We start from the raw sequence: 27,485 nt of genomic DNA on the forward strand, positions 1-27,485 counted from the left end.
CCTATGAGATGTGATGCAGTACCCTATAGTGCCTTAATGCAAAAAGTGACCTAATGCCGTTCAAGTCACAAAAATAGTTAATTTTATTAGTATTACACTAGGATACCCTCCCATTGAACAATGCATGTTGTAGTGTCCATTGCGGTTTCAATACACATGACAAAACACATTAAAGTGCCCTAAAGGATGTGCTTCCAGTGTAGAACATGAGAAATGCCTTGTAGGCTTCCATAGATGTTAGAAAAGGAGATGTGAAAAGTGAAATGCCCTATAGGATCACCTACATTCTAGAAAACCTTATGAAGTGCTCTCTAGGCTGCCCATTCATTGGAGAATATGTGATGCAGTGCCCTATAGGGGTTTCATATCTGCCAGGAAACACAATAAATGTCCCTAATGTGTGGCCTTCTGCCGTGCCCTACAGCACTTGATGAACTGCTCTATCAGTGAGAGAAAAAAATATGAAATGCCCCTAGGCACCCCTTATAAACACGTTATCTTATATGCATCAATAGTAAGAGCAAAGAACAAATAAGAACATTAATTTAATGTCCTTTTGGTGCCCTTTTTTTTATGTTGTCCTGCCTCTCTGTGTCAGACTATAGAAACATCTGCAAATTATGCTGTGTCAATCTTATAAATAAAAATTGTTAGGATAACAACTTTCTGTGGCATATCAGGAATTAAACCCTTTACCCGACCATGTGTTATTTTCCTCTAACAGCCTGCCCCCATAGTGTCTTATTCCTTATATAACAACCCTGAATCTGTAACACTATATAATTTACATACTTTTGAAATCATATAAATCAATCATTGAAATTGATCATGACTGCTTTGATTTTCCATAAAGAAATGAATATGGTTAAAAAAAAATCCAGCATGTAAAATAAATTAAAAAGTTAAGAAACAGCCATTATTTAAAGCAGCACATTTTTATAATCCATCTCTGGATTATATATATATATATATATATATAATTGTTTTTTTTTTGTTGTTGTTATAAATTTTTACAAAAACGTTTGTTTTACATTCACATGTATTCTGATATTTGTTAGCTAACTGACATATACAACTTTAGTTTCAGCATTGCAGGTGAAAGAAATCATTCAGAAAGAGGACGACGAGAAGAAGATGAAACAAGAGGAAGAGGAGGATGAAGAAATGGAGGAGAAGGAGGAAACATCTGTGGTGGAAGAGATGGATGAAACAGAAGAAGAGGAAGAAGAAGAAGAAAAAGAAGAGGAGGAGGAGAAGAAGGAGGAAGAGGAGGAAGAGTTGAAAGATGAAGATGATGAGGAAGATGAAGATAAGGAGCATGATGCAAAGGCTACCAGAGTTGAAGATAAGGATCAAGTCAAGGCAGAGAAAGAAAAAGAGAAAGAAGAGAAAAAGGAAAAGCCGACCAAAAAGCCTGAGTTAGAAACAAAAGAAAAGAAGAAAAAAGAAGTAGAAAAAAAGATAGATGGGGAAGAGGAAGGAAGGGGAAAAGAAAGGCTAAAGCTAGATACTGGTGTGGAAGAGAAAGAAAAAAAAGAAAAGAAGAAAGAAGAGAAGGTAAAGAAAGAAAAAGTGACGAAGAAGAAGGAGGAGGAAAAGGAGGAGGAAAAGGAGGAGGAAAAGCCTGAAGTAGTTAAAGAGAAGAAGAAAAAGAAAGAAGGAGCAGACCGAACTAAAGAGGATAAAACAGCTGCTTTAAAGGAAGTTGCTGAGGAACAGAGAGCAGCAGCAGATGTAGAAACAGATGATGAAGATGTTGGAGAGGAGGATAAAGATGCTGACAAAGTGTCAAAAAATGGAGAAGAAGAAAAAACAGCCATAGAACCTGTCGATGTGGCAACAAAACGACAGGAAGACGAAGAAGATAAAGCAGCAGACAAGGAAGAGGAAGTCGTCACTGACGATGCCACACCTGCAGATTCAGCGTCCATTGAAGAAAGCAAAGATGATAGTAAAGAAGAAGAAAAAGAAGAAGAAAAAGAAGAAGAAAAAGAAAAAGAAGAAGAAAAAGTAACAGTTCCAATTGCTGATAAAAAAGATGATGACTATGAAAAACCTGCTGATGTCATTAAAGACAAAATAGCTGATGAAAAAGATGAGAAAGAAGACACAGCTAGAGTGGACGATGTAGAAGAGAGTGTTGATGACCAAAAAGACAAAGATGACCAAATTAAAGACGAGGTGGAAGAAGCTGCTCTGAAGGCTGAGCAGGAAACCAGAGATGACACAATAATCATTGGCACTGCAACACTAGAAACTGGTAACGTTTCACTGCCAAATATATTAGGGGGGGGGCTGGTACAAATAATTGGTGGGCAATCAGTGGTATTGACCCCCCACAACTAATCCAGTTGTCCCCATAACCAATATTAACAAAATTCCACAGAGCCCTAATTCATTCTCACACACAAACTTAACTACACTAAGGATGATCTTGAATTAATAGCGTTGTTTTTTAATTAAAGCTGTGTTTTACCCAACAGCATATAGTCAATTGTTTCCCCTGTTGCTTCTGCACATGACGATAACTGGATGAATCCTACTGTAACTACCCCCACCTCCAGGAACAACAACCCCACCCTACTACCACCCATGAGGCAGTTGGTGAAAAACTATTCTGGGTTTTATGTGGGGCTGCAGCAGGCAGGTCTTTGTCCATTGGCTGGAGGCTTTAGAAATCTTTGGAAGTTAGAATTCATGTTGGTATTTTCTGTGTTATTTGGCTAAAATAAAAACTTTGATTGGATGGACAAGACCCACATTAGGATGAACTAAGACGACCCTTTCCCACTGCTGCGCACAGCCCAGTTCTTGACTCTCAGCAGCTTTGCGTCTTTCGCAATTCTTTTTCAAAGGAAGGCAGGAAAACAGTAGCTAGTTACATTACATAGCTGTGCACTTAACAAACTTTCGTAATTGTTCAACATTTCTCATAGGCATGACAGAGCTGCCAAGAGGTTTCTTCACAGGCTAATGTACCCAGGCAGGGGTAGAACACCACAATGTGTATTATTAATGGGGTATTTCTGCTTAAATAGCAGAAGGGTTTTGTTAATAAACATAGTTTTTGCTCAATAAGAAAACAAGGGGGGATATTGCTAAGTTTATCATTTTAAAGACTAGCTGTATTTTTTATAATTAAAGCAAAAAATTACAATTGTCCCTGAAATTCACTATTTGAGGCTCAAAAAGAAAAGAAAGTTTCAAACTGCACCCCGATGTACAGCTTCATGTACATGACATTAGATGAATAAAAGCTGTTAATGACAAGATTTAATAAATTGGTGCAATGTTGTGTTTAAAATGCCTTCGGCTCAGGTGAGATAAATTGTGGAACTAAAAGTACGCAGCATGGAAGCTCATGTCTATCAACAGAGCCTTCATTATAGCTCACTGATTCGCCTTCCTTACATAGAGGGTGTTACGACTAGACCAGCACCTGCCAGGCTGATAATAACCTGAGACTTAAACAGCCATGTTCAGCTCTGGCCTCAGCAGGATCCAAAAAAATGAACCTGGACCAGCCTGTCAGCTGACACACACTGAGCAAGCTCTAGCTGAGCAAGATCGGACAGGAAAATGCCTGTGGCACAGATTTAAAATTGTTTTTCAGAATTCACAATGCCACAATGCAATGGATTTTAATTTCAATGTTATTTAGGTTAAAAGGATTAAAAAAAAAAAAAAACTGCAGGATTGTGTGGGTTTGGTCTGAGAAATGAAAATGAATAGAATAAATAAATAAATAAATAAATAAATAAATAAATAAACAGACAGACAGACAAATAAAAAATAAATAAATAAATAAATAAATCGTGATTAAATTAGTAATTAACACACAATTTATAAAAATAAAAAATCTAATATCTATATTAAATTATTAATGATGTCATTATCATGATTAAATAATTGCATCACATTTATTCCTATTTTAAAATTTCTGATTAAAGTAAATGAACTTAATTAGTAATCAACTTAATTAGTATCAATTCCATGCCCACCGCTATACCTAACCATGAAAGCCCATGAAATAAAGTGGAATAAAATCTAAAAAAGAATTCGCTGCGTCGTCTAATAGAATGTGGCGTTGATTGTAGAAACTGGTTTATTCTGAATGTAAGGATTTTCTGCCTCGTTACTGTTTGCTTCCACTGCCATTAATAGTCAGCTAGTTTATGCAACCTCTACAACAGGCTCTGCAGCATTTTTTTTTACTTCTTAATAATAATAGAAATAGCCTGGCAATGGGAATAGAACTGAGGACACAATCGACAATAGATAGAGCAAATGGTCGAGATTATCTGATGATCACGAAAAGAGACAAGCTACTGTAAAAACAATGAAACGATTGAAATCATAGCAAGAAGACAAAGGAGCCTAAATTAGTTGAGCATACTGAGGATATTTCTTGACAGATGGCTGTGAACAATCTCTGTTTCAAAGGACCACTTGGATGAGCTAAGAACTCTTGTCTATTTTAAGGAACCCTTGGAGAACCATGATTTCTAAGAGCACTTTTCTTTCACAAAGCCAATTAAAGAAGCTAAAAGCCTTTAACTAGCCATCTTTTAATTTATATTGTTTTTTTTTTTTGTTTTTTTTGTGAAACTGCTACAGCTTAATGTTCAATATAAAATTATTATTGTCCTTAAAACATTACCAGATGCTGTTTTGTAATATTAAAAAAGTAAATAAATAAAGAAATCAAAATTAATCAAATCAAGCAACATTAGTTTTACTTCATGGCTGTTTTTGTTCTATTGTTTTGATTTAAAAAAAGCAATAATTTAGTTTCTATCTACGGCTTTTGGGGGGTTTATAGGCACCAAAACACTAGAGGCAGAGAAAGAAGAGGCAGTGAAGGAGGCTGAGGTGGAAGAGAAGGAGGAAGTAAAAGCTGAAGATGAGGAAACGTTCAAACCAGTGACTGAAGGTTAGTTACAGTATTCAAACACAAACACAAAAATAAATTGAACATTGAACATGTACAGCTGAATTAACTGATTATATGTGATATAAACAAGCGTCATTTCCCACAGAAAGACCAGCAACTCATTTAATGTATTAATGATTAATGTATAATAACAATAATAATAATAATAATAATAATAATAATAATAATAATAATAATAATAATAATAATAATAATGGTGATAGCAGGATGATACCTGGAGAAAAAAAGAAAATGTAAAAGGAAAAGTTTTACCTCAGACATGTCAACAGTTTCAAAGATCTAATACTGGAGACTCTTTACAAAAAATGTTAACTAAACATCTCACATAGAACTTTAACATACTAATTTTTAATCTGTATATTAACTTCAGATTACATGGCAAACGTTGTTAACACAGTACATACCCCCCCCCCCCTATAATGTCTCAGAGAAAATGCAAAATGTCATGAGCCAATGTCCACTTTTAATAGTGCTATACTAATAAAAAAAATTGAATTGATTGTTTAAATTGTTACAAAGTGCTGGTACTGGAGACTCCCTCCACAAAGGCAAAAGAAAAAAAAAAACAATACTAGTGTAACAATGCATTTATCTGTATAAGTTTACAGTATGTTAAGTGTGTAAGTAAATAGGTTTCTTATTTCTCTCACCATACATTTAGGACTAGCAATGTGTGTGTATGTGTGTATGTGTGTGTGTGTGTGTGTGTGTGTGTGTGTGTGTGTGTGTGTGTGTGTGTGTGTGTGGTTTTAAGTCAGAGTAAACTCAAAAACTAAAGTCAAAAACTTCGATTACTATACCGTGTTTGTATTCAAGCACGCTCCTACTAAATAAACATGTGGTCACAGAAAAGCTCACCACATCCTACAGAAATCAGGAATCTCCTAGTTTTATTTTTTGTGAGTAGTGTGATAGTCAAGAACTTGCATATAATCATCCAGTTTTGTAATTCTTGTGAAGCTTACAACTAAAATTGCTTACAGTTTAGGAAAAAGTCCAAGATATGAAACAGAATATGGAACCGAACTCTACGAGCGCGAAGCTTGCAGCAGGCTCACACTGTGATAATATATTACTGACAGCGTTTAGGTCTGACTTCAGAAATTCACCATGTTGGTCCTTTCCAGAACTCCAGAAATCGTGAGACAAAGTAAAACCTGAGCATCTCAGATTAAAGATTCTAAGGTATTGCATTTAATGACTCAATTCTAGTTAGCGTAGTCACCCAAAAGCTTCTAAAATCATTACACAAATCTTTGACCCCAGGATCACCAGCTGCTATGAATATGCAAAATGTAAATGCCCCTGCTCCTTAAACCCCAACCCCAACTTTTCTACTCCACAACCCCCAAACACTAATGAGGGCATAAGACTGATTCATCAGAAGTTGTTGATTCGTTTTCAAGCTAAGCGGCTACAACAGCAGTTGACTCTTATTTACAATCAAAGCATCCTGACTTACACTCTATAGGACAGTATAATGATCAGCGCTGCTGTTTGTGCACTACTCTATTGTTGTGTAGTGTTTATAGTGTACTTTTTTGTCTTGTCTGTCACTTGTCTTTATACCTTGTGAACAAGTTGCACAAATGCACTTTATATGGAACCGTGTGTTTGGACTAATCCCTTGTTCATTGTTATTGTATCTACCTATGTCCCTATGTAATCTATGTACCTTTATGTCTCTATATAGTGCCATGTTCCTAGAGGAACATTGTTTTATTTCAGATCTGATTTGTTAATTTGCAGATTGGGGTTCAAGTCCCAGCACGGACAAACTGCTACTGTTGGGTCCTTGAGCAAGGCCCTTAGCCCTCACTGCGTCAGGGGTGTTGTATCATGGCTGACCCTGTGCTCTGACCCCAACCACCAAAGTTAGGATATGTGAAGAAAGACAAAAAATAAAGGCTTTTTTTTGTGGATAAAATGAACAAAACTCTTCAGAACATTATTATTATTATTATTATTATTATTATTATTATTATTATTGTTATTATTATTATTATTATTATTATTATTATATTCTTTTTAAGAAGTGATTCAACTTTGGGGTCTAACTGTAAGTTTGCTTTATGCATCTCAGCACTTTTCCAGTGGCAGCATGCCTGAAGTGTTTTATTCTTTACATACAGTGTTTCATGATGTAATATACTTTAACTTTTCAACAGAGCTAACTTCACTTCAGCTCCATTATCATCAGAGTGCCTACATGGGCATTACAATACAATGTTGTACTTAATATTTAACTACAGTACCGTTTTTGTTTTTTTTTGTTTTTTCGTACAGCCATGAATTTCAAAGTGTATTTTTCTTTTATTAGGTATAATCTTGTGAGACGTCATAAAGGCGAGATCAACTAGAAAGCTAGAGAATGCAAAGATATGAGAAATAATCAAAACAGCACAAATAGATAACAAGAAAATTGTACAGATACACATGGTAAAAACAGAACAGAAAGAAAAAAATAGCCACAAATGATAAGACAGTGATAAGACACTGTGGACAAGGTAGACTTAAAAGGAATGGTATAATATAAAGGGTTATTACTTGATACATACTGTATATTCTATAAGAAACCATTTTGAAGGTTTCATTAAAAAAAAAACCCAATGGAGATCATTTAATCCCAGTTAGAAGGAACCCTATTTCGGGGTTCATTATTATTTTATAAGAGGAAGCCTTTATTATTGATATTTCTTTGCATATCTCAGCCTTTTTTGGAAGTTGGGGTTACAGCACAGTGCCGTGCCCCTAGAGCAGAGAGGGTTAAGGGTCTTACTCAAGGGCTAATGTAGACAGAAAAAAACGGGCAGTGGTGGATCAAGTGGTTAAGGCACTGGGTTGTTGAATGGAGAATTAGGGTTCAAGCCCCAGCACTGCCAAGCTGCCACTGTTGAGCCCTTAAACAAGGCCCTTACGGCTCTCTGCTCCAGGGGTCCTGGATCATGGCTGACGTTGCGTTCTGACCACAACCTCTAAACTTGGGATATGTAAAGAAAGAATTTCTCTGCCTTATAATGTAAAAATGAAAGCTTCTTCTTTAAATAGTATAAATGCATTAAAACAACATCAACAAACATTGTATATATTATTACATTTGCAGACACCCTTATCCAGGGCAACTTACATTTTTATCTCATGTTATACAACTGAGCAATTGATGGTTGAAGGGCCTGATGGTTTAGGGGCCCAGCAGTGGCAGCTTGGCAGACCTGGGAGTCAACCTCACAACCTTCTGATTGGTAATCCTACACTGTTACATCTAAGCTGCAACTCTGTGCCCCGATTCTCCTGGGATAAGACCCATGTCAAAAAATGACCCAGTAGAATAAGTGGTGAAGAGAATGGATGGATGGATCTAGTAATCTAAAGTCTTTTCTAAAATAATAAGGTATTTTTTTCAAAATAGTAATGACACTGAGTTGGCCTTATGCATTGTTTGAATTGTAGAACCGTTTTAAAATGATAGGTTCTTTGTTTTTATTTTTCCTTCTTTGGATAACCATGGGGAGGCACGGTGGCTCAGTGGTTAGCAAGTTTGCCTCACAGCTCCAGGGTTGGGGGTTTAATTCCCACCTCCGCCTTGTGTGTTTTGGAGTTTGCATGTTCTCCCCGTGCCTCGGGGGTTTCCTCTGGGTACTCCGGTTTCCTCCCCCGGGCCAAAGACATGCATGGTAGGTTGATTGGCATCTCTGGAAAATTGTCCGTAGTGTGTGAGTGTGTGAGTGAATGAGAGTGTGTGTGTGCCCTCCTTGATGCCCGATGACACCTGAGATAGGCACAGGCTTCCTGTGACCCAAGAAGTTCGGATAAGCGGTAGAAAATGAATGAATGAATGAATAACCATTTTTGTGGGACAAAGGTTCTACTGGGTAAGTACAGAACCCTAAAGAAAAGGGTGAAGAACTGGAGCATTATCAAAAGATATGCAAGAAGCTAAAATAAGGGTTCTTGTGACACTGTGAATTAAATTAATCCTTTCATCCATCCACCCGTCCATTGATCCATCTATCCATCCATCCATCCATCCATCTATACACTGGCTGGGAGGGAAAAAAGCTGTTAGTTAACATGGACCCTGATCAGAAAACACTGCACATGTGAAACATTTAAATTGCTCCAGTTTCCGAATTGCTCCATTTTCCCGATTGTGTTTTTAGTACTATATGCCAAATTTCCTACAATTTGCGGTAGCCAGCTTTCAATACACCTTCGATCAAAACATTTCCCTCATGTCAGTCTTACTTCAGTTTCTATAAGCTGGCCCTGTCGTAATTTTGTGCTCCCTTGAAAATGACACCTATAAGTAAACCTTATAGTGATTCGTTTTAGCCAGATGAGGCTTCAAATATAACAGCGCAGGCTTTGCTCGGGTTCTTGTATTCTCGGGTTCTCCTGTATTTGTAATTTCAGTCCAGAAGGCACTCTGAACATTGAGTGAACAGTAACAGCCTTTTATTAAACCTTGAAATGAATTGTGTAATCTTTAATATTGTATTTTTTGGGTTGTTTTTTAATCAGGTGAGCCCAAAACAGTAGCAACAGAGAAGAAAGAAGAGGAAATCAGCAAACTGAATAAAACAGAAGCTGAAAAGGAAGGTCAGTATTTGGTATTATCATTATTACATGTATTATGTGTTTACACTGCCAGTTTTTTTTACCAGTGCTGCTGAATTTTCAATTCTGATTAGCAAAAAAGATTTGATTCATTTCCTATGACACAATTCAAATTACCAGTTTATTTGAATGTCTTTACTATATTTTAATATGTCATTGTTTCCATAGCAAGAGCTAATTCACTACAGATGTATAAACACTTTGTATAAACTAAATAGCCGCATCCCAGATCACATACTCTTGCACTATTCTACTCCACTGTGTAGTATAAAGTGTCAGTAGTGTGTTCACACTGGGGGTGGTTAGCACGTTTGCCTCACACCTCCAGGGTCGGGGTTCGATTCCCGCCTCCGCCTCGTGTGTGTGGAGTTTGCATGTTATCCCCGTGCCTCTGGGGTTTCCTCCGGGTACTTCGGTTTCCTCCCCCGGTCCAAAGACATGCATGGTAGGTTGATTGGCATCTCTGGAAAATTGTCCGTAGTGTGTGTGTGTGAGAGTGAATGAGAGTGTGTGTGCCCTGCGTTGGGTTGGCACTCCGTCCATCCTGCCTTGATGCCCAATAACGCCTGAGATAGGCACAGGCTCCCTGTGACCCGATAATCCGTAGAAAATGAGTGAGTGAGTGTTCACACTGAAAATACCAACACTTTAAGTACCCAGATGATACAGTATATCTTACAACTTGGATGCATGAGTTTTGGAAGGAGCGGAGCTACCAGGCACTGATGCTGGATGAGAAAAAAAAAAGTTAAACATCATTTAAATTTGCTCACGTTCATTTTTAACATTTAACATTTGTGTTCTATTTAAGATGATAAAACTTCAAAAGAAAATCATAAAAGTTTGTTGCTCAAAGAACTTAATTTTTTTTTTTTCAAAATAATCCAAAATCCACTATATAAAATCCTATTCACTTGTCGTCAGGTGTGATGTTAACTTCCAGGTTAGTCTACAAAAACATGGTATTGCCCTCAATGGCGATATGATTAATGACTGGAAATTAAATTAAGAAAACATATTAAACTAGCGTTCTACTAAAACCTAATTGTTTCTGCTTTAACGTCTTAATAATTAGAAAGTTCGAATAGAAATTCGTCCAATTGATTTCCTAATCTGACTCCAAGCTAGTGCAATAAAGTTAAAAAAAGGTTGCCTATAATTTTGTGCAACAAAGTGGCACATATAATATAATATAATAATCTGCAAAGATACTGATTAGATCCAGACAGCATCAAGGTCACAGCAAGGTCAAATGTCTGAAATAGGTTTAGTTCAGTGGTGTCCTTCCTGTTTGAAGCGTCATTTAAGAGAGTTTCGGGAATATGAATTAATAACAAGATGAACTGGACTGGTGGTGAAGGCTCCGTGTGCACCACCACTGCTGGGGTTTGGGATATGATTTGAAGGTTTACTACAGGAACTCAGTCCCAAGTCCAGAAACATGCACTGTAGACTGAAAATAAAGATGTAGGAAATAAAGACTGCAAACAAATTTCAACTGGAATAAATGCATAAATCATATCACTGTGTATAGTATAGTCCGTTCTCAATCCCACACCCTCTAAAAATGCTTGCAAAAGTATTGACACCCCTTTACTTTATTAGAATTTTTTTTTTCCCCAATAAAACTCAAATAAAAATTATTACTTGAAAGTGTTTGTCACTGGAAAGAAGCAAGAGTGAACAAGCTAGTTTAATGATGCAAATACAATATTCCATCTCCAGGCTGAAAGATATCAAAAAAACAACATTAGATATACAACTCAAAATTAAATTTGGGTTAAAAATCGCAGAAATCTTGAAAATAGAAGTGCATCTTATTATTATTATTATTTCAAATAAATATGGATGTGTTTATTCTACATATATAAATATGGACCCCTTTATTCATCTCCTGTTACCTATTTACAGTCATAAATCTTCCTTGTCGTATCGATCCGGTGCCTCTTCTGATGGGACGGCATCTGGTTCTAACGTGGCGCGTTATAGCTTAGACCGATTAAACCAATCCAAAGCTTTAATAAAGCTGTCACATTTGCATTTTGACTTACATGCACTTCTCCAAATTGATTTTAGGCACATGACCTATGAGTGCAAAAATTACACCAGCTTTTTTTATGACACAAGTGCAATTTGTGATACCTGCGACTTCGGTTTCATCAAAACTGAATGGGATTTGATTATTATCAGCACGTGGATGGTGAAGCTTTTAAAATCCTTTGAGCATTTTATCTGCAGTTATATGGAACTTTTTACTATAGGATGCTTTAAAATTTAGTATGCGTTTATATTGAGGTTGAACTCTCCATTCTGATTGGTCGGAAGGCTCAGATTGTAGTTTGGCTGTAAGAAAAATCGCAGGTTTATATTAAAGTTATCATTTCTATAGTCACAGCATACTCAGTGATTTGTATGACACGTACAGCATGTAAACAGATTGTTAAGTGCTAGAAATTTGGTGTAAGTGAATAAAATACTTCAGGATTATTCTATCATTGCAACTTTGGATTGTTCACGTTAACTTTTTTCAAGTCAAATAAAATCCAACATTCTGTCTGCTTTCAGATAAACAAAAAGAATCTTCCACTTGTGTGTGTATGCAGCCGGAGCAACCCATACTGCCTCAGACACAAGACACTGAGGCTGAGGAGGAAAAAGGTACCTGATGGTGACTCAATAATAAGTCTAGACTAACATTAATCTCTCTCACTCTCTTGTTCTCTCTCTCTCTCTCTCTCTCTCTCTCTCTCTCTCTCTCACACACACACACACACACACACACATGCACACGCACACACACACAGTACAGCATAAGTAATCAAATAGTTAAATAGCATAGGTTAACATTATTCTGTATCAATAAGGGGTGTGTGGGGGGATGTTAGTTAAAAGGTTTTGACTGTAGTTTGAATATTCAATAATATTTTTTACAGCCATCATCTCTATAAATTTATACATACATTATTTATTATTTTGTTTATGTTTATGCCTTACACATATAGCTTTGTTTCTAGAAATAATAATGTAGAGGTGGGGATTCAAACTGCACTCAATATTACTAGTTTATCGAGCTCTTTCTGCTTGAATTGATTTTCTGCTCTTGCGCGCCATCTGGTGGACAATTCAGTAAAATCCGTTTCTAGTGCATCCGTGCATTTTCTTCTTCTTCACACCGGGCCAGTACGGGAAAGGAAACACACTTTTTTTTTCACAGTCAGCCCCAAATTACAACAGCACAGCTTTTCTACTTTCAGTAGAACACAGGGCTACATTCCAGTAGAAGGCTTGTCTCTAATTTCACTGAGTCGACACAATCACTCGAGGCACGTGGCAGAAATTTTCAGATGCTGTCATTAATGAAGCATTCATTTATTATACAAAACCACAAAGTCCTGAGAGCTGGACTTTTGAAATCACACACACACACACACACACACACACACACACACACACACACACACACACACACACACACACACACACACACACACACACACACACACACACACACACACACACACACCAGTGCCACCTGCTGTAAATTCATTACAGCCCACATATTTTTCATCTTTACCTAGTTCAGTGATTATTTTGTAGGCATGTCTCATCTGAAATTCAGAGTATATAATGAATATAATTAATCCAGTCCTTAGGTTGCATGTTATATTAGGCTTTTAACAGTTTAAGCATGTATAAGTGGCTGAATGATTTGTGAACAGTTAAAATGAAAGATAATTATCTGGGGGGAAAAGACAAAACAAAGTCACGTAATATAGGATGTAGCAGGTCTTTTCATGTAGCACATAGAAAAAGAAAAGAAGAACATGTTAGTGTGCACATAGAGAAGAAATGTTGTTTAAATCAGAAGGATTTCCACAGAGACTTAAGATGTTTATTAAGTCATTTTTTAAGCCTTCCTTCCTTCCCCTTTTCCTTCCTTCTTTACATCCTTTCTTCCCATTTTCCTTCCTTCCTTCCTTCCTTCCTTCCTTCCTTCCTTCCCCTTTTCCTTTCTTCCTTGCTTCCCCATTCCCTTTATTCTTTCCTTCCTTCCTTCCGTCCTTCCTTCCCCTTTTCCTTCCTTCCTTCCCCTTTTCCTTCCTTCCTTCCTTCCTTCCTTCCTTTCTTTCTTTCTTTCTTTTTTAGAAGAAGAAATAAAGCAGCCACAACAGAAGCCTGAGCAAGGTATCAAATCATTTTTTGGTTCAAGAAATATTAAGGGTTGTTTTAAACATTTTATTATTATGCACTGATTAGCTGCAGGATCTAACATACTGTATTATTGTCCCATTTTAGTAGCAAATCACAATGTTTGATGCTAAAATAAATTATATAAAAATAAATTATATAAATTATATAAATTAATAAAACTTTCATATTTCTTATTGTGATACATTAATGCAGCAATGAATAAACTAATCAACAAATAAATTAATGAATAAAAGGAAGAGCACAACAAAATAAATGATGTTTCACCAGCAACATCCAATTTTATAGAACTCCTTTGCAAAAATGATATTTCTAAAAGTAAAAGTAAATAAGTAAAAGTAAATAAGATTAGTGCATTTGAATGAAATCAGTGCATATTAATAAAAATAATGAACAAAATGTAGAAAAGTTTATTAATTTAATAAATAAAATAAATCCATTGTTGCATTTGTACAGTTTTGTATGTATGTATTTTTGTCCTCCAGCTGTGAAGCAGGTGGTGGATTCAGAGCTACTGCAGAAAAAGGGTGAAAAAAGCTTTTCTATCACTTTTTAATTCCCCTAAATCATAACTTCCTGTTTTGATTTCCCCTCATTTCCTCACATCATCTTTTTATTTATGAACTTTTTCTACCTTCCTGTTATGATTTCCACTCATCTAACTTTCCTATGTTTATAACCCACTCACTTCCTAATTCCGGTTTTGATTTTCCCTCATTTACACATTTCCTGTTTTGATTTACTCTCATTACCTCACTTCCTGTTTTGATTTCCACTCACTTTCTAATTGTATTTTTAATATCTAGTTTTTTTGTTTTTTTTTTTTAAAGGCAGGTTAATGATGTTAATAAGAAAGCTTTAAACCTTTCAAGGTTCGAAGACGGTCGGTGTGCATTTATTATCCATCCTGCTTTAACTTACCTTCCAAAACACTTCTTGCATGTTTAGCTTATTCTTGTTCATTTGTACATCCTGAAACAAACATATAGCTTTCCCTTGACACCATTGCTATTGATTATATTATTCATGAGCACTTCCTGTGCACTAAAAAGCAATACAAATGCGAGTAAAATGGAAATCCCTTCCTGATTAGGGCTTTTAACAGAGCAGCTTTCAGTCCCATCAACATTTATAAGCTTTGTGACTTGTTTACACTCTGCTGAAACATGAACGTTTAAACACCAAGCAGTGCTCAGCATCATGCACACTCTGTTTCTCTAACAGAAGCTCTGACAGCAGCTCAGTAACAAAGAAAGTGTAGGAAAAAATCCCTGAGACTGTACAGTATGAGGATGAATCTATGATAGGAACCAGCCTTAACAGGGATCCAGTCCTTATCTGGGTTACAATTTATTAAATGAAGCTTATTTTGTTAAAGTTATCAACTGTTCACACACTGATAGAGATTTGAGTGGAAAACTCCTCGTGGTCTGAAGCCGTCTTCATGGTAGCTACAGCAAGTAATACTCGTACTCAGCAATCCCAGGTATCTCCAGGTTGTTCATGTGGAGCCACGGATACTGATAAAAGAGATGAATGGATTTTCTTCGGAAACATCTGACAGCAGTGTCAGAATTTCAGTAACATAAAAAAGTGGGGTTTCATTTTAATTCATTTACCTAATTAACTTCAAAAGGAAGAAAATAAAGAAGCTGATGAGAGAAAGAGGTGAACAGATTCCCACTTACTAAAGGATCGCATTTTTGCGATGTTTAATGTTTTGTGCCTGATGCTACAGTACGATGCGCCTGCTGTTCAATTTCTGTTGATAAGCATCATTTTACACTGTACATGTTTGGCACCACAGTGTGAGGTTGTTGGGATTAATGACCCCGGGGTTAAATACGCGATCCTGCGGAAACGTTCTTTACCTGAGTGGTGTTCAACTCGTGATGTGAAAAGCTCTCAAGGTATGATGATATCTGGTGATATGCTGACAGCCGAGCCAAGAGTCAAGTCAAGTGTCAAGAAGCTTATATTGTCATTTTAACCATATATAGCTCAAAGTGAAATGAAACAACGTTACTCCAGGACCACGGTGCTACATAAAACAACACAATGTTAAGGACTTAAAGTAAGTTGTCCTAGCCACATTAAGTGCATCGTGTGTAACGCAGTGTAAACTATTTAAGACAGAAGACTACACTACAGGACAAATACACAAAATAACGCCGACCTGTGTGCAGTCTGTATCTAATACAATACATTGTGCAAAAATATAGGAACAAAGAGGGTTCTTGGAAACATATATACACTTGTGTAAATCAGCAGATAGGTGAGGTATTGAAATGTGGTGTGCAAGTGCGTGCGTGTGTGTGTGTGTGTGTGTGTGTTCAATAACAGTTTAGTTCTGGTTGTTAAGGAATCTAATAGTTTCTAACAATAAATGAATAATTCTTTAACTCATGTAAATTTAATTACTAAGTCAAATTCTTAATGGACCCTTCGGCCACATTGTAAACCACTCTAAGTAGCATCAGAATGAGACATCGAATGATGTACCAGCTCCAGTTGGATTCCGCTTCATGAAGTAGACATTCTAAGAGGAGATTCCAACTAGATGTGGTCTTTGAGGGCAACAACCTTCTAATCAATACACAATTGCCGGACTGTATATTTATAATCACACCCTCCAGTGTCACCCATATGAGGATGAGGTTCACTTTTGAGTCTGGTTCCTCTCAAGGTTTCTTCCTCTTCCTCTTCTAAGGGAGTTTTTCCTAACCACAGATTTGATCATTGTGGATAAATACAACACAATTAAATATAACTCAAATATTAATCTTGAATTCTTGCATAATATTAATCTCTGTATAATATACATTTTCTTTTGTATTATGTTTCTTATGTTCTGTAAAGCCCCTCCTTGAACCGCCACCTTATTGTGGTGGAGGGGTTTGCATGACTGAATGATCCTAGGAGCTATGTTGTCTGAGGCTTTCTCCCAAGGCAAACAGGTCCTGGATGACAGGCCAGAAAAAGAGCGGTTCAAAACCCCTTATGAAGAAGAATAAAACAAGGTCTGTGACGTCGCCCGGTATGGCGCAACCGGGGCCCCACCCTGGAGCCTGGCCCGGGGGTTGGGGCTCGCATGTAAGCGCCTGGTGGCCGGGTCTTACACCACGGGGCCCGGCCGGGCTCAGCCTGAAGGAGCGACGTGGGGCCGATCTCCAGTGGGCCCACCACCTGCAGGAGAAACCATAAGGGGCCGGTGCATTGTGGATTGGGTGGCAGCCGAAGGCGGGGGCCTCGGCGACCCAATCCCCAGATACGGAATCTGGCTCTAGGGACATGGAATGTCACCACGCTGGGGGGGAAGGAGCCTGAGCTGGTGCGGGAGGTTGAGAGATACGGACTAGAGATAGTTGGGTTCACCTCCACACATAGCTTGGGCTCTGGAACCCAACTCCTTGAGAGAGGCTGGACTCTTTACTACTCTGGAGTTGCCCACGGTGAGAGGCTGCGGGCTAGGGTGGGCTTGCTCATAGCCCCCCAGCTCAGCCGCCATGTATTGGAGTTCACCCCGGTGAACGAGAGGGTAGTTTCCCTGTGCCTTCGGGTCAGGATAGGTCTCTCACTGTTATTTGTGCTTACAGGCCAAATGGCAGTGTAGAGTACCCGACCTTCTTGGCGGCTCTGGGAGGGGTGCTGGAAAGTGCTCCGACCGGGGACTCCGATGTCTACCATCTGACCTCCGGCCGTATGTCTTGGACACTCGGGTAAAGAGAGGGGCGGAGCTGTCAACTGATCACTACCTGGTGGTAAGTTGGATCCGATGGCAGGGGAGGAAGTTGGACAGACTTGGCAGACCCAAACATACTGTGGGGGTCTGTTGGGAACGTTTGGCAGAGTCTCCTGTCAAAGAGATCTTCAACTCCCACCTCCGGCAGAGCTTCAACCAGATCCCGAGGGAGGTTGGAGACATTGAGTCTGAGTGGACCATGTTCTCCACTTCCATTGTCGACGCGGCTGCTCGGAGCTGTGGCCGTAAGGTCTCTGGTGCCTGTCGTGGTGGCAACCCCCGAACCCGGTGGTGGACCCGGGATGTAAGGGATGCCGTCAAGCTGAAGAAGGAGTCCTATCGAGCCTGGTTGGCTCGATAAGATTTGGCGTTTCAGGAGGTGGAAGCAGTGCCCTGCTCACACTGTTTACAGTGGGAGTGGGAATCTGCTGACTTCGACTGGGGACATTCTCGGACGATGGAAGGAGTACTTCGAGGTTCTCCTCAACCCGACTGACATATCTTCCACTGAGGAAGCAGAGGCCGAGGACTCAGTTGTGGACTCGTCGATCCCCCAAGGTGAGGTCATTGAGGTAGTTGAGAAGCTTCTCAGTGGAAAGGCACAGGGGGTGAATGAGATCCGCCCTGAGTACCTCAAGTCTCTGGATGTTGTGGGGCTGTCTTGGTTGACACGCTTCTGCAACATCGCGTGGCGGTTGGGGACAGTGCCTTTGGACTGGCAGACTGGGGTGGTGGTCCCTCTGTTTAAGATGGGGGACCGGAGGGTGTGTTCCAACTACAGGGGGATCACACTCCTCAGCCTCCCTGGAAAAGTCTATGCCAGAGTACTGGAGAGGAGAATTTGGCCTATAGTCGAACCTTGGATGCAGGAGGAACAATGCGGGTTTCGTCCCGGTCGTGGAACACTGGACCATCTCTATACCCTCGTCAGGCTGCCGGAGGGTTCATGGGAGTTTGCCCAACCAGTCCACATGTGCTTTGTGGATCTGGAGAAGGCATTCGACTGTGTCCCTCGTGTTGACCTGTGGGGGGTGCTCTAGGAGTATGGGGTCTGGGGCCCTCTGCTAAGGGCTGTCCGGTCCCTATTTGACCGGAGCAGGAGTTTGGTTCACATTGCCAGCAGTAAGTCAGACTTGTTCCCAGTGCATGTTGGACTCCAGCAGGGCTGCCCTTTATCACCGGTCCTGTTCATTATTTATATGGACAGGATTTCTAGGCACAGTATGGGGCCGGGGGGAGTTCGGATTGGGGACCACGGGATTTCCTCTCTGCTTTTTGCAGGCTTCCTCAAATCAGGACCTCCAGCGTGCACTGGGATGGTTTGCAGCCGAGTGTGAAGCGGCGGGGATGAGAATCAGCACCTCCAAATCAGAGGCCATGGTTCTCAGCCAGAAAAGGGTGGCTTGTCCCCTTCAGGTTGGTGGAGAGCTCCTGCCTCGAGTAGAGGAGTTTAAGTATCTTGGGGTCTTGTTCACGAGTGAGGGAAGGATGGAGCCGGAGATTGACAGGCGGATCGGTGTATCTTCTGCAGTGATGCGGTCGATATACCGGTCTGTTGTGGTGAAGAAAGAGCTGAGCCGCAAGGCGAAGCTCTCTATTTACCAGTCGATCCACGTTCCTACCCTCACCTATGGTCATGAGCTTTGGGTCATGACCGAAAGGACAAGATCCCGGATAGAGGCGGCCGAAATGAGTTTCCTCCGCAGGGTGGCTGGGCGCTCCCTTAGAGATAGGGTGAGGAGCTCGGTCACTCGGGAGGAGCTCAGATTAGAGCCGCTGCTCCTCCACATCGAGAGGAGTCAGCTGCGGTGGCTCGGGCATCTGTTCCGGATGCCTCCTGGACGCCTTCCTGGGGAGGTGTTCCGGGCATGTCCAACTGGGAGGAGGCCCCGGGGAAGACCTAGGACACACTGGAGGGACTATGTCTCTCAGCTGGCCTGGGAACGCCTCGGTATTCCCCCAGAAGAGCTGGAGGAAGTGTCTGGGGAGAGGGAAGTCTGGGCATCCCTGCTTAGACTGCTGCCCCTGCGACCCGGTCCCGGATAAGTGGTAGAAAATGGATGGATGTATGGATGGATGTTCTGTAAAGTTGCTTTGAGACAATGTCTATTGTTAAAACTGCTATACAAATAAATTTGAATTGAATTGAAAACAGTACATTCATTTTCACACACATTTTTCTTTTGTTCACAAACACAACAATGGTCTTATACTGATATACCTCTTCTGTGAAAAACTCAGACATACTTGTTGGACAAACGTTATAAAATGCTCCATTTCTGTTCTCCTTATAGAAGACGTTGACGTCGTCGCCGCACTGCAGGATCGTAAGTGTCTTTTAACTACGTCACAAAACAACACAACACAACACACATGTATTTCTATGTGTAAAAGTTTGTATGAAGAAAAAAATTTTGTTCATACCACGTTGCAGTCCCAGCATGCCGTCCAACGCCGGTGTACTGCCCAGCACCGCCCGGCTGGTACGGTGAGTACTCCGCCATCGGGATGTACATAAAAAGCTCCTCCTTTTTTATACTATCATTATAAAATTTGACTGAAACTAATAATCAGTGTCACTATTTATTTCACAGTGCATCACATAGTCACAGATAGTCCATTACCACCGACGCCGGTGCGAGGTATTAAAAGCTGCTTCACTTCGATTAGCATGGGTCATTTGTTTCACAGCTGACAAAGCTAATGCATGTGACTGCAGCTTTAAAGCCTGAGTGATGAATTTATTACTGCTAATGCATGCGAATGTGTGCTTTTACAGCAGAAAATGCTGTCGTGCAGAAGTATTTGCCCTCTGTTGCTCTTTTTATATTGTGGTAGTGTTACAACAGAGTTAAAGGGGATTGAATTAACTCATAAATATTTAATATTTACAAATAAAAAAATGATTAAGTAAGTGCATAAGTCACATTATTTTTATACAGTAGATATCAAAATCATTCTTGGCCAGTTGATTGTCAATAGACTTAAAGTTAGCTTTAGCTTTAACAAGCTAACTTTTTAAAAAGTTCATCTTTATTTCTACCAGTGAAGCTGTGATGATGCTGTCAAATGAAAGCATTTTAGAGAATTTTGTTTTTTTTGTGCGATTCATTCATTCATTCATTCATTTTCTACCGCTTATCCGAACTTCTTGGGTAACGGGGAACCTGTGCCTATCTCAGGCGTCATCGGGCATCAGAGCAGGATACACCCTGGACGAAGTGCCAACCCATCGCAGGGCACACACACACACTCTCATTCACTCACACACTCACACACTACAGACAATTTTCCAGAGATGCCAATCAACCTACCATGCATGTCTTTGGACCGGGGGAGGAAACCGGAGTACCCGGAAGAAACCCCCGATGCACGGGGAGAACATGCAAACTCCACACACACAAGGTGGAAGCGGGAATCGAACCCCCAACCCTGGAGGTGTGAGGCGAACATGCTAACCACTAAGCCACCGTGCCCCCCTTTTTGTGTGATTTTATACAGAAAATAAATAATCTGAAATACAAAATAATCTATTATCATTATTGTTGTTCAATGAAAAATCATTTAAGAAAAATGTTTGCAAATACTTTCTTTAATCAACAACAATAATTAATAATAATAATAATAATAATAGTAATAATAATAATAATAGTAATAATAATAATAATAATAATAATAGATTGTTTATACCATATTTTTCTGTATAAAATCTTTGCAAATCCAACAATATTAAACATTTTGAGAAACATATTTGTAGAATCCTTCCAATTAGTGCAACTAATGAGACTGGAAATGGAATATTTTTTGTTCTGAATATGCAAATCAAATGATATTTAAGAAAACAGTTAGTGATTACTGACGCAAAAGAAATGGTTATGACACTACATGTCCAATGAAGAGAAATTAAGTGAATACTTCTGCAAAACACTGTATCCTAACTGGAGGTTTTCATTTCATTTATTTATTTATTTATTTTAATGATGAAACGTTTTACATTAATATATTGCCAATCTTCCATTTCATAAAAAATGCTCCTTATTCTAGAGTCTGAAATTGATATTTAATGGTGTAGAAAACAATTCAAGCTCTATTTTTAGACTGAGGGAATAATTAGCACTTCTCCCGTGCCAGGGTAATTAGTAAGATTAAGTCTCATTATTAAACCTGGAACTAGAATATGTGTGCGTTTTCTTTTTGTGCGCTGTTTATGTGTTGCTCAGAAAATAGGCCAGGAAGCTATGACGCCATGCTACCAGTCAGTCTGGGCTTTCACTGCTGTAGTTGTCCTGATAGACAGGGTTGAACTGACAGGGTTGTGCTTTGCACTAAAGTATTGGGGCTCCCTGTTTTGTTTTGTTTTTTCCTGCTCTTATAATACATTAATGAAAGAGGAGAGAAATAAAGTGTTTGGTGTTGTGTTTTCATGCTGTCCTATTCAGCAGTGTGCTGCTCAACCCTGAGATGACTCTTTACTTGCTGTGTCTCCTTTGCAATTCTAATTTGAAGACATCAGGTTACTGGGATTTTGACCATTTTGATGTTTTTTCTTTTTTTTCTTCAGAGACTCAATTTGCTGCAATAGCAACTCATGCAGTCACGCTTCAAAGACAAGGTATGTCCTTTCTTCACAGCACAATTCTGCTTTATACAGTGAAAAAAACATTATATTTTAAAATGAGAGGCACACAGAAAGCAATTAAATTCGACCACTGTTGATAATAACATTACACATGACTTCAACACAGAAAGGCACGGTGGCTTAGTGGTTAGCATGTTCGCCTCACACCTCCAGTTTTGGGGGTTCGATTCCCGCCTCCGCCTTGTGTGTGTGGTGTTTGCATATTCTCCCCGTGCCTCGGGGGTTTCCTCCGGGTACTCCGGTTTCCTCCCCCGGTCCAAAGACATGCATGGTAGGTCTATTGGCATCTCTGGATAAATTGTCCATAGTGTGTGAGTGTGTGAGTGAATAAGTGTGTGTGTGCCCTGTGATGGGTTGGCACTCCGTCCAGGGTGTATCCTGCCTCGATGCCCGATGACGCCTGAGACACAATCTCCCCGTGACCCGAGAAGTTCGGATAAGCGGTAGAAAATGAATGAATGAATGAATGAATGACTTCAACACTGAAATGATGCTCATAGGTCCGATGCAGTCAGCGGCCTTGTTACACATATATCCCTTTAGCCTGTATTATTACCTTACATGACTTTTGACTCCCACTCAACAAAAGGACATTTCAATAGATAAATTAAATAATGGGTCTTGGTTTGCGTCTCCTGATTTGAGCCTTCTGGTTTGGACCTTCTGGTTTGCGTCACCTGGTTTGCGTCACCTGGTTTGCGTCACCTGGTTTGAGTCACCTGGTTTGAGTCTCCTGGTTTGAGTCTCCTGGTTTGAGTCTCCTGGTTTGAGTCTCCTGGTTTGAGTCTCCTGGTTTTCTTCACATAGTTTGCGTCTCCTGGATTGCGTCACCTGGTTTGCTTCACCTAGTTTGCGTCTCCTGGATTGCGTCACCTTGTTTGCGTCACCTGGTTTGTGTCTCCTGGATTGCGTCACCTGGTTTGCGTCTCCTGGTTTGCTTCACATAGTTTGCATCTCCTGGATTTCGTCTCCTGGTTTGCGTCACCTGGTTTGCGTCACCTGGTTTGCTTCACATAGTTTGCGTCTCCTGGATTGCGTCTCCTGGTTTGCGTCACCTGGTTTGCTTCACATAGTTTGCGTCTCCTGGTTTGCGTCACCTGGTTTGCGTCACCTGGTTTGCGTCTCCTGGATTGCGTCTCCTGGATTGCGTCTCCTGGATTGCGTCTCCTGGATTGCGTCTCCTGGATTGCGTCTCCTGGATTGCGTCTCCTGGATTGCTTCACATAGTTTGCGTCTCCTGGATTGCGTCTCCTGGATTGCGTCTCCTGGTTTGCTTCACATAGTTTGCGTCTCCTGGTTTGAGTCTCCTAGATTGCGTCTCCTGGTTTGCGTCACCTGGTTTGCGTCACCTGGTTTGCGTCACCTGGTTTGCGTCTCCTGCTTTGCGTCACCTGGTTTGAGTCTCCTGGTTTGAGTCTCCTAGATTGCGTCTCCTGCTTTGCGTCACCTGCTTTGCGTCTCCTGGTTTGCGTCTCCTGGTTTGCGTCTCCTGGTTTGCGTCTCCTGGTTTGCGTCTCCTGGTTTGCTTCACCTGGTTTGAGTCACCTGGTTTGTATTTTCAGGATATTAATTTGTGGCAACAATTTATTAAAAATAAACACCATTTCACAGTAGCTTGGTACAAAACAACGGAGAAGCAAGCCACTCACTATTAGACTAACCTTCCTTTTGTGTTAGGATCTGCACTAACCCCCTTTTAGATTTTAAATGCAAAATTACCACGTGAACATTGTATCAAGGATTTTTGACTTTGTCAGGAAACTCTAAACAAAATTAAAAAAAAAAAAAATTTTTTACTAAATTCTAAAATGCTCTGGTGAAAATTATGACTTTTGTGTTGTTAGGGTCGGTTTCAACCCAGTTATAATATAAGATTATAATATAATAATTAGTGCCAAATCTGAAATCATAAACACACTGTTAGCTCGCTAACACTGTCAGCCAACAGCCCACTGACAGCCAGCTTCTCTTCCAACCCTGTGAGCTTTAGTTAGGGGCTTCTCTCTTTGCCTGTTTGTCACCTTCCCTGAACAAACAAACAAAGAGGGACATGTCCAGACACGTAAGGCATGCATAAGACCAATTCAGTTTAGAGATAATGACTTGCAGTGTACACATCTCTATATTGCATCATGCGTAAATAAAAAGACATATTTGCTGAAAATGAGGCAGAGGACACAGAACAGCATAGTGATATGGATGAGCAGGTTTATGAGGAGGAAGATAACGTAGAGTATCAACCGGAAGACACAGACACATCTGATGAGGTGTCTGGTGAGGTGGTTGTCGGTGCTGAAGCTGCTCCCGCTCCTGCTGAAACATTTAAATCCAAAAGTGGTAACTTTTATTGGAGCTCAGTAACTCCTGACTTAAACGGCAGGGCAGCTGCTGCAAACAATCCCTGGGATCACAAGGTTTGCTGTGACGAGAATAAGTGATATCAAGACGTTTTGATCTATTTGTGCTATTGTCACTAAAAAAACGTCATAATTTCCATGACAAGCCTTTAAGGAAAAAGTCCACACCGACATGTGGAATAACATTGATGAGGAATGCCTGAATGCTTGTATTGGTGTTCTTCTACTTGCTGGAGTGTACAGATCCAGCAATAAGGTCACTGTCTCTGGGACGCGTTGAAAGGCAGAAATATTTTCCGGGCAACAATGTCACTTCAGAACTTTCTAATGATATCAAGAGCCCTCAGATTTGACAAGAGATACTAGAGCAAAATCTGACAAGCTGGCTCCCATCAGGGATGACTGGGAGCGATGGGTGCAGCTTTTTTTTACTGATGTTCAATCCAGGGCAAGAGGTGACAGTAGCTTAAGGGAACGCTTTGTCCCTTTCTGTGAAAAATTCCCCTTCTGGCAATAGATGCCCAGAAATCCAGGCAAATATGACATAAAAATCTGGACATCCTGTGATGCAAAAACCAGCTATGCATGGAATCTACAGATTTACACAGGCAAACCTGTGAGTGGCATCCCTGAGAAAAAAGTGTAGTACTCGATATGACTACTGTACTGTGGGGTCACAATATCACGTATGACAATTTTTTTTACTAGCTATGACCTTGGACAAGAACTTCTCAGGAGGAAACTTACCATGGTAGGCACAGTAAAAAATAATAAACCTAAACAGGGCTCCTCTTTCTTCAAAATTCGCTTTTAAAGTCGCCACCAGTGTTGTTTCATATTGTCCAAAAAAATAAAGGGAGTGTGGTACTAATGTAATGCCGCTGTGTCATCAGGAAGTCACAAAAATCCCATACTAACCTAGATTATTCCTTCATATCTGAAAAAATTATTCTAAAACATATCGATATTAATAACTGACTTATCAGTTAGATCGCATTGACTGAAAATTATCACAAAATTTCTTAATGATATTGCAAAAATTCTTAAAATTGCAGCCTGCACCAAATTATATGAAATATGTGCATCTTGAATCTCAAATTATTGAAGTGATTGATACATGTTTATTTTTATTGTTTAAGGCTACTTAGTAAATCTGGTTGTAGTTCCATTATTTAGTAACCTCACAAGGATATCATGGAATATCCAAATTACACCACTTTATTATTATTATTATTATTATTATTATTATTATTATTATTATTATTATTATTATTATATTAAATAGCCCTTTTTATGAAGTAATGTTTCTATGCTTACATGATACTTACTATGACATTCAAAAATCCAGATGCTGAACAAAAGACACCAAAGCATGAGACAAAAAAGAAAGGTAAAGTCCTCAACTATTTCAGTCCGCAAGTAAAATTCTGGATTTTCTTCTCTTGTGTGAATGATGGTGTGAATATATACTGTAACTGAAGATTGTATTCCAAATTTCAGAGCCTCCTGTTAAGAAGCGAAAAGTAACACCTACAAAGAAAGGTATGGAATTCTGTAAATAGATGTTTTAAGGTTGTGGGTTCGAGTCTCGGGCCAGTAATACCACTACTGAGGTGCCCTTGAGCAAGGCACAGACCCCCCCAACTGCTCCCCAGGCGCCGCAGCATAAATGGCTGCCCTCGGCTCTGGGTGTGTGTTCACGGTGTGTGTGTGTTCACTGCTGTGTGTGTGTGCACTTTGGATGGGAGAATGAATTCTGAGTATGGGTCACCGTACTTAGCCGTATGTCACGTCACTTGTCACATGTCACATGTCACTTGTCTTATTAACTATTCTAATTTAACTTTTTTAATTCATTCATAGTTCTTTAATGTTTAAGATCCGTAAAACAGGTAATCACTCATGTTAAAGCAGCTGTAAACAGATATTCCCTCAGCAGCTTCTCTTTCTCAGTTGAGACAAAAAAAAGAATCATCTTTATCTCTGTTTGAAAGCTCCTAAAAGACTCCTAAAGTCTCCATCAGACAATGCTAAATAAATTATTTCTTTCAAGTAGCATTCACTATATAGATGAATATTGTACATGTGCTTTTAAATCTGTCCTGTTTGTCTTATTACCTTCTGGCCAATCAGAATTGAGAAACTGACATCACAATTGACAAACATAATCATATTCTGCTATGTTGAACATTATGTGGCCAAATATCAGATCTGTAATATTACTCCTTTACTGTGTAATTTGAAAGCACTGCCTTTGAAAATGTCACCGATTCCTTGTAACATACTGGACATGTCTTTTCCAGTTGCTGTCTCTAAACTACTGAAAGTAAAGGCACCTGAAAAGAAAGTAATACCTCAGAAACGAAAAGGTAGGTATTGACGTTTTAGGATTTTTTGTTTTTTGTTTTCACAACAATATTATCGCACAGTTATATTCTTTTGGGTCACATACACACGTGTGTTACAGTTCTCCTGACTCCCAAAGAGAAGCTCAGACTGATCCCACATAGGCGAGGTACAGAGACACATACAGTACTGTACAGTACATTAAAGAAAACAAAACTGAGTCAAATCATATTTATATGACTTTAATTCTGACTGTACTTTAACTCCTGCAGAACTACCAAGGCTGACCAAACCTATCAGATCAGCTGAAGCCGGTATGTTTTTATTTATTTCATAAATGTTCTTTTTGAATTTGATCAGTTGTTGCATCATTTGAACTAAATTTTGGTGACTAAGCATGAAATATTTCTACAGCAATACAGAAGGCCAAAGTCATGAAGAAAGGTTAGTCTAAGTTCAAACTTCTTTACAAATTTTTGCCTTAAGAATGGAAAATTTTCAAGAAATTTGCATCGATATACGAAGCATTTTCAGCATACGAACAAAACGAACAAATTGCCACGTGAGTGCCAAGCAAAGCTAACTGATATGAATTTATGAATTTTACTTAATTAGTGATTG

The 27,485-nt window shown here is 39.4% G+C and overlaps 1 protein-coding gene across 8 annotated transcripts in view; it reads left to right on the plus strand.

Annotated features, from left to right (window-relative positions):
- Positions 1-27,485, plus strand: part of trdn (triadin) — a 65,240-nt gene that overhangs the window by 27,797 nt on the left and 9,958 nt on the right. For 3 of the 8 annotated variants that reach the window (XM_047801912.1, XM_047801917.1, XM_047801918.1), the window contains 16 exons: positions 1,082-2,260; positions 4,823-4,933; positions 9,476-9,553; positions 12,137-12,229; positions 13,718-13,756; positions 14,266-14,307; positions 19,817-19,849; positions 19,957-20,010; positions 20,117-20,164; positions 22,084-22,134; positions 25,867-25,908; positions 26,019-26,060; positions 26,822-26,887; positions 26,986-27,033; positions 27,137-27,178; positions 27,279-27,308. In XM_047801912.1, the coding sequence (XP_047657868.1) occupies positions 1,082-2,260; positions 4,823-4,933; positions 9,476-9,553; positions 12,137-12,229; positions 13,718-13,756; positions 14,266-14,307; positions 19,817-19,849; positions 19,957-20,010; positions 20,117-20,164; positions 22,084-22,134; positions 25,867-25,908; positions 26,019-26,060; positions 26,822-26,887; positions 26,986-27,033; positions 27,137-27,178; positions 27,279-27,308 (1,998 nt within the window). Of the gene's footprint in view, positions 1-1,079; positions 2,261-4,822; positions 4,934-9,475; positions 9,554-12,136; positions 12,230-13,717; positions 13,757-14,265; positions 14,308-19,816; positions 19,850-19,956; positions 20,011-20,116; positions 20,165-22,083; positions 22,135-25,866; positions 25,909-26,018; positions 26,061-26,821; positions 26,888-26,985; positions 27,034-27,136; positions 27,179-27,278; positions 27,309-27,485 lie in introns of all 8 variants that reach the window. The other 5 variants (XM_047801913.1, XM_047801919.1, XM_047801915.1 and 2 more) reach the window with 5 other exon arrangements.

This window comes from Tachysurus fulvidraco, chromosome 16 (genome assembly GCF_022655615.1).
Source record: "Tachysurus fulvidraco isolate hzauxx_2018 chromosome 16, HZAU_PFXX_2.0, whole genome shotgun sequence".
Lineage (NCBI taxonomy): Eukaryota > Metazoa > Chordata > Actinopteri > Siluriformes > Bagridae > Tachysurus > Tachysurus fulvidraco.